At 35.5% G+C, this 8,975-nt stretch overlaps 1 protein-coding gene and 2 long non-coding RNA genes across 6 annotated transcripts in view; 2 read left to right on the top strand and 1 right to left on the bottom strand.

The window, feature by feature from the left end:
• LOC149481923 (uncharacterized) overlaps nucleotides 1-416 on the top strand; it is a 172,156-nt gene extending 171,740 nt beyond the window's left edge. For both annotated transcript variants that reach the window (XR_016316831.1, XR_016316832.1), the window contains exon 2: nucleotides 148-416. This is a non-coding gene — a long non-coding RNA (uncharacterized LOC149481923). The remainder of the gene's footprint in view (nucleotides 1-147) is intronic.
• A 686-nt stretch (nucleotides 417-1,102) lies between these two features.
• Nucleotides 1,103-2,631, top strand: LOC149481922 (uncharacterized). Its single transcript, XR_016316822.1, has 2 exons — nucleotides 1,103-1,663; nucleotides 2,135-2,631. It is a non-coding gene; the product is annotated as an uncharacterized LOC149481922 (long non-coding RNA).
• Nucleotides 2,632-3,904: 1,273 nt separating this feature from the next.
• Nucleotides 3,905-8,228, bottom strand: LOC149481921 (uncharacterized). 3 transcript variants are annotated; one of them, XM_089704570.1, is made up of 6 exons: nucleotides 7,941-8,228; nucleotides 7,474-7,612; nucleotides 7,098-7,249; nucleotides 6,595-6,939; nucleotides 4,530-4,629; nucleotides 3,905-4,111 (listed from the first exon to the last, which is right to left on the bottom strand). In XM_089704570.1, the coding sequence occupies exons 1-6, from the start codon at nucleotides 7,986-7,988 to the stop codon at nucleotides 3,912-3,914; spliced, it is 984 nt and encodes a 327-aa protein (XP_089560696.1). In that variant the 5' UTR covers nucleotides 7,989-8,228; the 3' UTR covers nucleotides 3,905-3,911. The 3 variants fall into 3 exon arrangements, with proteins under 3 accessions (XP_089560696.1, XP_089560697.1, XP_089560695.1); XM_089704571.1 differs by having other exon boundaries at nucleotides 3,905-4,105; XM_089704569.1 differs by lacking the exon at nucleotides 3,905-4,111 and having other exon boundaries at nucleotides 4,611-6,939.
• Between the last annotated feature and the right edge of the window lie 747 nt (nucleotides 8,229-8,975).

Raw genomic sequence — 8,975 nt, 5'->3', positions numbered from 1 at the left:
TATGTGAGAACAAACAGAATATGATAGATAATGCGCAGATGCTTCCATGTTTAATAAAAATGTGTTATTATAAATTACTTCAACTATTTCTTAAAAATAACACTGACTAAATATATTGTATAACATCGAAAATGTATCATATAGTAGATTTGCACAAAAAATTTGGAACTGCATATTATATATTATATTGTACCTAATGTATTTTTATACAGAAACTTTAACAGTTTTATAGAAGCAGTGAAAATATTGTTATTGTTTACATTTATATGTATTACCAAGAATATATCATTACTATAATGTCCTAAAGCAGTTTTAATTCCAGTGTGGGAAAGTGATGGCGCTAGACCACTTATATAGCTCTTTCATTCTACAGGAAATATTACTGTTTTAAGACATCGTGTTCATCCTGGAGATATTTTAGAAAGAAATAAGATGTATTTGGTGTAATTTTATGTTACACACGATCGATAAAACGGTATATCGACACACGTCGATCGAATAATTTTGTTATTCATACGAAGTTTCTTATAATAATAATGCCTTACTCTTATCCCGTCGGGGCATGAAAAATCGATGTTGGCCGATTCTCAAACCTACCCGATATGCACACACAATTTCATGAGAATCGGTCAAGCCGTTTCGGAGGAGTTTAACTTCAAACAAAGCGACACGATAATTTTATATATTAAAAGATTGAAATTACAATTGAAACCAATTAATAGTCTCGTATTATTTGAGATAAAAATATAACTGACAATTTTCGTATACAGCCGTAAATGTCATCTTTATATGTTTATAATCATTAAAAACACGGAAATAATAAAAAATCAAAAATTAATATAATGCGCATATTCTTTAATTGATAAAATGCATTGTAACAATTTCTCGTTGGGCGTGAATACTGTGCGATCGATAACTTTGATTAACATTAGAGGATCTATTTACTGTATAAATAAGGCGTGGTGTATCAATGATACTAAGAGCGTATACGCACTATGCGGGTAGCCGCATTGCGAGCACAATTATGTACGTAATATTCATTTCTATGCGCACTGTGCGGTCTGCGGTAGCCGCATCGCAGTGCGCATAGAAATGAATATTACGTACATAATTGTGCTTGCGGTCAGCCGGACGGCTACCCGCATAGTGCGTATACGCGCTAATAGATATGATATCCGGTTATAGTAGCAAATATATTATAAATTATAATATAACACTGTATACATAATACTTATATTATAGAACAATGTAACCATGGGTTGTTCAAATAATACTTTAACGGTTATATATTTATAATAAGTAAATAACATTGGTTTAATTTTTAGTATTTTTCATTTAAATAAATCGCATTTTTAAAACACTAAATTAAAATAAATGAAATGGAAATAAATCAATTGGTTATTAGTTATTTTATAAGTACGACCTTTTTTTGAACAGCCGTTCGAAATATAATACTGTATTTCCTAAGATAAATAAGTGAAATATATTTATAAAAATCAACAAGTAACTATTGAAATTTGGTTCTAAATAAAACCATTGAAACATTGGAAATGGAGGCATTCGTTTATTTGGTTTTATTTGAACGCGTTAATCATTTTACATTTTGAATATCGTGTCTGGGTTTTTTTTGTATAAAAATAAAAGTATATTTATAATCATGGACGTATAAAAAAAGACGGACGGTATATCGCCTAAACATTGAGTGAAGCCTAGTAATGGCGGCGAAACATCCATGTGTGTGTGCCATGTTGCCATGGCAACAGCTGTCCTGATGACAATGGCAGCTGTATTTTTTTCTATAAATTTTGCCGTAATAATTTTGTCATTAAAACATAAAAGAAATAACTTGCTTCCCTGTGGAATGTAATCCCTTGTGTTTTGTTATTTAAAATTGTACTGTTGCGACACCATTTAACCACGCAAGACGGCATTTTAAATATTTTTTGTGAAACAGTGACGCAGTTAATCAGTCGGTAGTTCACGACGTAATGGCGGCCGACTAGCTTACTATGGTGAGAGTGTGTGCGTGTTCATTGTCTTTACACGATCGCTAGCTTACTATGGTGGCTTCGCGTTGTTTGTTCGTAATACGGCGTCCGTCTTTTTTTATACGTCCATGTTTATAATATAGAAGATCCATTTGGGGTTATGTTTCAATCGACCTTGTTTTAGTTAAATGGAAATATACATACGCTTGGTTGTTATATCACCTTAGATCTTATTGTAATTGATTTTAAGTTTTTTAGGCGTCATAAACACATTCGAGAATGTTCTAGTAAACTATTTCATTTGTGAAATAAAGAAAGCACAGAAGGTGTAGTATTTTCCTTCGTATGAAGATGCGGGAGTTTTATTAATATAATATTTTTGTATGTCATTTAATGTATGCTTAAAATTAATTGGGTCGTGTTTAGAACGCCTAAAAGTAAGTAGGGTGACGATTGATATAATTGGAGAATTCTTTTTAGTTTGTAAGTTCATGATAATTGATTTTAGTTTAGTTTTGAATGTAGGGCACGTTTCGTTTTTCGCCTCAGTACAATAACTGTTAGACTATTTTTATATTTAGTCCTGTATATACTTGTATAAGGCCTTAACTTGTTAGTGATTTTAATAAAATATGATTTCGCATTGTGATGTTTTATTTATTTACCTTGCCCCCATCTACTACTAGCTCGAATACTAGAACCCGCTTGGTACCTGGGTGAAAAGTAGTGCTAATTCAGACTATGATATCTATCTCTGTCTCTACACACAGACACAATAATGTAAAATATCTTACAAACTAGCTGCTTACATTTTCTTTGTATCACGTCTAGATTTATTTTTATAGTCGTTTTTAAATCTCGAAATTCTGTATTGTTTGCTAGTCTCTCTTGCAATATAGCTATTTTATTCGGTCTGTAAGATATTTTTCATCACAAAAACAATTCAAGTCAATTTATAAAAAGCAAGAACCATATTATCTACTGAAGACATTATTTTTACACTAATCTATATGGAAGAGAGAGAACTACGGAAGTGCATATAAATGCACTTCCGTAGTTCTCGGGATGACTCCGTGGCGCTCAGTTTAAAACAAAGTTTTAAAGCGATGGTTGATGATTTTAACCTTTTTATTATTTGCGTGAAAATTTGTGTGTAATTTCAACCATAAAGGAAAATCAAATCATGTTTTATGGATTTTTCAACGACGCAAACATTGAAAGCGCAATATGTTGCAATATCGCTATTTTTTCGGTCTGTATGATATTTTTCATCACAAAAACAATTCAAGTAAATTTATAAAAAGCAAGAACCATATCTACTGAAGATATTATTTTTATACTACTTAATTTATACCCACCAAACCTAGCTAATTTGCGGTTCACGCGAATATAAACAGATCGATCATCGACTCACGGCGCCCCTGTTAACTTTCTACGGCGCACAGTTTGGGAACACCTGGCCTATAGCCTTCTTCGATAAATGAGCTATCTAACACCGAAAGAATTTTTCTAATCGGAATAGTAGTTCCTAAGATTAGCGCGTTCAAACTAACAAACAAAGTCTTCAGCTTTATAATACCTATCAGTAAAGATCAGAGATTGATAGTAAATAGAAAATGTTGAGACAACCAAAGCAATCCTTTTCTGTTCTTTATTAATTAATATTAAGTATAGTTAAAAAATATTAACACTTTTACGCTTGGGAGCTTTAACTCATAAAAGTTTGGTAAATATTGTCATCGATCCCCATTGAAATTTTAATTGTTGATGTAAACTCGTAGAATATGTTGGTCGTATTTAGTATTATTTACTCCCGACTACAGTTCAAAAAGAAAAACTTATTATCAGTTGTACCTAGTACTATTATGTGTACTATTAATCTAAAGGAGTTGTTTCAATAAACAAATATACTGTGAAAATATTTTATTTCGTCTGTACAACATCAAGCTTATTCATAACACTGGCTCGTCGTTTGGCAACACTGGTCTCAGGCGCGGGAGATTTGCGCTTGTTCTCTTCCACGATGTTGCCCGTCTCTTCTATCACTATGTCTTGCGTAGGAAGTCCCATTAATAAGTTATCAATACTAGTGCAGTTTTTATCAAATTCGTTATTATCTGAAACTACCATTATTGTGAGAACTTTATTTAAGAAATAGACGTAAAGTTATGTTTTGGGCATGGATATAGTGTTGCTTTATAAAAAAATGACCGATTTTTATGTTCTTGAAGGGGTGGAAATTTAAAAACAAAAAGAGCCAATCACAGAAAGCATTTATTACAAAGAAAATAAAGGAAAAAGAGTTAAATTAAATTCAGACAACAAATGAAAGAAACACAAGAAAATAAGCTTATCAGAAATACAAATGAAAAAAAAAACAGCAAAATAATGTTGTTAGAAAAAAATATCTGTATGAGCAGCAATGCGTTAAGAACAATGAGTTTACAAATTATAATTAGGGTAACTTATTGCGAAAAATATAACGTCTTATAGTATTAAAAGGAATGTGTTATACAGTCAAAACAATATCAAAAGGCTAACCCATGTCTTTCTGTTTCGCAAGTTGCTTTAGTCTGAATTGTTCCTGAGCTTGTTTTTGGCGCCTTTTTCTTTCAGCCCGCGCTTCTTCCTCGCTCGCCTCCTGCCGTTAATTAAACTTATGGAGATTTTTAAAACTAACTTCAATTTTGTATATTCACTGACAGAAATATGAGGGAAAAGAAAAAGTATTGTTTTCATAGTAAAAAAAATTAAATTAAAATAAACATAAAATTAAAAAGGTTCAACCAAAACTAAACAATCAAACATGTTTCAATTTCAAACAATTTATTGTAATAAAAACACGTATTGAATTCCACACAATATCATTATATCTACGTACGAATTATGTACATAATGCAATTCCTTTATTTAGAACTAAATTCGAGTACAATACTTTGTTTATAAAAATTTGTAAACATTTCTATATAGCTATGTAAATATATAGGCAAAATAGCTGGCGGGTACCAGCATTGCCTGGTTACTTCCAAAATATTGAGTAAGTACCTATAAAATAATATCATGTAAATATTATATTGTTTAGGAAAGTGAAAAAAAAAGTTAATATATTGTATGTTAAGTATGTTATGTAAATTCTTGGCTTTTGTAAAGTGCAATTGACTGATTGATTGTAAAGTTTTTTAAACTCTTATTGCTTAAACCACTACTTTCACACGATTTTTTTATTGCGTGCTCGTCAGACTGTGTTACTTAAATATGTTTGAGTAGGTGTGTGTTTGTCTGTATATAGGTTTTATTATATAAATTATCGTAGTTTTACATTTACTTATGTGTAAATACATAAATAGAAATAAGACCCGGGCAATGCTCACATTACCCTCAGCTATTGTTAAAACTTCGTGACAGTGATTGGATCAATTTTAATTGGCTGAATATATCTATTATTGCTTATAACAACTACAAATCCTGCACACAGTATAGAAAGCACACTATACCGATTCTATTACATTCTGCGGGGCGATTTAGTTGTTAATAAAGTCTTTGAAAATCATACTTTTACTTTGTTAAAAATTAAGAAGTAAAATAAGATTTTCTAGAGAATACCTTTTATTGTACCTATGTATTTGTATTCAATGGTTTGTTTTACCATTTCAATCCACAAAACAAACCATTTCAATCCATAAAATTAATGTTCATTTAATTTAGCCCCTTAACCACCCCTATTAAATTTCTCTGCAACGCTAAGCTTCAAACGGCCGACATCCTAACATCCTATACCTATAACTAGTAACTTCAGGAAAAATTCGATAAAAAATAGTGTATTTTGAATAAAAATATACTTACATCAACTAAGTGTATAATCACTAACTTCGAAACGCTACGTGTCTAGAGATTTAAAATATACTTTTTAGGGTTTGAGCACACTAGGTTCTAAACATATGCTGTAACGCGGGGCGAAACATAAACCCTTTTACAGGGATAATAAAATGCATTAAAATTGCTTTTATTTTTTATCTCAAAATTGAGACTCGTTATTGGAGAGACGAAAATAATAAATTCGGGCGCACCGATTAAACGTCGGCAAGGAGTAATCACTAGCAGTGTATTTTTTGTTTATATTTTGCACCCGCAACATATAGGATCGGACAGCATATGTTCCACTCCACCCTTAGGACTTGGGTGCGGAGGGCTCCGTTGGACCGCCCGGGGACGACGCCTTGGACGCGTCCTCCGGGAATTGCTTCTCGACCTGCTCCGCCACCCACTTCTTAACCTTCTGCTCCGTCCAGAAGCCGTCGTAGAAGATCGTCGGCTTGATCCAGCAGCCCTGGTTCTGCGGCGGCGGGTAGGGGCCGGGCTCCTCGGGCCCGGGGCCCTGCCGGCACGCGTTCTTGCACTCCACGGAGCCGCGCCCGTTCACCACGAGGTTCTTGGGCGGCACGTTGAAGTTCAGGTTGACGTTACCGTGCGGCTCGTAGGCGAAGTGCCACGGGCCCGAGTACTCGTAGTAGGCGTTGGGGTAGAGGGGGGGCGGCGCGGGCAGGCGGGGGGGCGCGTACAGCGGGGGGGGCACCACGCCGCCCATCAGCGGCACCACGAAACTTACGTTGGGGCGCGGCGGCCGCGGGGCGTTGGCGGGCGGGCGCGGGGGCAGGCTGGCCGGGGCGGGCCCGCTGGGCGGCACGCTGGGCGGCATGGGCGGCACGTGCGCCAGCGCCACGGGCGGCGCGTTCTTGACCGCGGGCGGCACCCGCACCCCACTCACGCCCTCCGGCTCCTTGCGCTGCGAGTTCTTCGGCTCAGTCGGCTTGTTCAGCAGGTTCGGGTTGTTCTCCTGCTGCGGCTCCACTGGCGTCTCCGTTTTGTTACTTTCTAATAATTCAAGCAGATCTGAGGCGACGTTCCCGCCGAAACTGAGCAGCGTTTCGCGCAAGGCGTTTGTTACAGCACACTGGAATATACAAATTCATAAAATATATTGATATAATGTAAAACATATCATTCAGTTCATTTCTTACATACTTGACAACATCTCAATCGTTAAAAATGATGTTCAATCAATGATACTTTATGTATTGTTGCGAAAAAGTAGAATATATACCAACATACCTTTCTTGCCCTATGTATAGCGGATCCTTTAGTGACACCCGCAGATGTAGCATACCCAACATTCTCACGATGGATGTCCAAGCTCTTCACAGTCACATTGACAAAAGCTGCCACACCAGCTGTATATTTTCCATTCACTAATTCAACAAAATCTGCAAAAATAAAACACATGTATGGTATATTACTAAATATCTATATCTATTAGGATATTAGGTTATTTAGGCTATTAGGTTAATATAGGTATATTTCTAAATATCTATTTTAAAATTATTACGTGCTAAAACTGCATATAACTTTACTAAATATTGGGAATTTTATAATAAATTTACAAAAATAATGGACAAAAATAAGAAAATACTATAAAAGCAATACAAACCCAAATCCTGTTTAGTCACCGACCAACTCCAATTATTAAATGTCCACTGCGAGTGGCCAAAATTAATGAGTTGCTGTCTCCGCTGCTGCGGCTCCCAATCATCATCACCAGCAATGTCTGGGACTATTGAACTGTCCGGCTTTAAACATAATCATTATATGAATAAACAAACAATAACATATTACGAATAAACAATATTTGAACAAAACACCAAAAAATTTAAATTAAATTAAAAATATATAAACATATATACTACAACTTAACAAACTTTAAGTCAATATAGCAAGATCAAACAACGATGTACACGTTACATAAAAACAACTTAATACAGTAATTGCATTACTGTACGCGTTTATTCTTTCAGTATTCATTTAAGTAAATAAATATTATTATATCGCATTACTGGGAACCGAATACTGTGTTTTTATTTATATACTACACAATTAAATAATAAACAATACAAATACCATTTTGATGTTGCAGTTTGCTACGGGGAATCCTGGTTTCCTCTGCATTCTTGGAGACGCAAGCAACTTTTAGCTAATCAAAATGCCCAAAAATAATCACAGCTTAATATCATCAGATATATGTTCATTTATAGCACATGTATGTCAAGTTTTAAAGTTCAGCACATGCAAGAAGCGCGTCCTATTTTATTGTTAATAATAATTAATCTCAACAAAACATTTATTGACATTTTGCGAGGAATTTCGTGTCGATTCGATTTCCAACATCTGTCAATATGTTGTTGTTGTCTGTTGACATCCATATGTGCGTCCTAAAATGTTAACATTTATAAGACAAATATTTTTAGTGAGAACATTATTCTTGATTACAACTAATGCTATAAGGTTACAACTATTATTTTGTTAAGATAATCGTTTGTGATCAAGAATAATCTTCTCAGTAATTTATTATACAATTCCCTCGAAATAGCGCCAAATTTGCAAATTTTTGCGCTTTACCCTTGCTTTACCATGCCAAAAGAACCGAATAAATTTCGAACAAAGCGTTCTTATTGGCCAATGAAGTTTAGTCAACCAATAAAAATTCTAGGAATTGGAATACCTAGTAAGGGCCGGCGCCCACTGCCGGCACGGCACGGCATGGCACGGCAGAGCATCCCGCGGCGTGCAATGGTATCCCGCGGCGTGCAGTGGCATCCCGCGGCGTGCTGCGTGATCCCGCGGCATTCAGTGGCATGCCGTGGCATCCTGCTAAAAGCCCCACTAATGCTGCATAAGTTTCAACCTTATTTCAACTAGCTAACAATCATAATTCCTCGACCCCAAAGTGACGCATACGCCTCGCGGGATGCAATGGCGCGCCGCGGCATTCCTTGGAATGAAACAGCAAGACACGTCATGCCGCCGCATCCTGCGGCGTGCCGCGTCATGCTGCAGCATCCTGCGATACGTCGCGGCATCGTGGCATCGAAATAAAGTAACTTGAATTCTAAACTGATTGAAATAAGATTCAAAATAACTTCATTAGTAATAAAA

This window comes from Colias philodice, chromosome 16 (genome assembly GCF_061535455.1).
Source record: "Colias philodice isolate Cphi_HAF_F1 chromosome 16, ilColPhil1 Martin Lab GWU primary, whole genome shotgun sequence".
Classification (NCBI taxonomy): domain Eukaryota; kingdom Metazoa; phylum Arthropoda; class Insecta; order Lepidoptera; family Pieridae; genus Colias; species Colias philodice.
The sequence above is the reverse complement of the archived record's forward strand: the minus strand, read 5'-3'. Positions and strand labels throughout refer to the sequence as shown.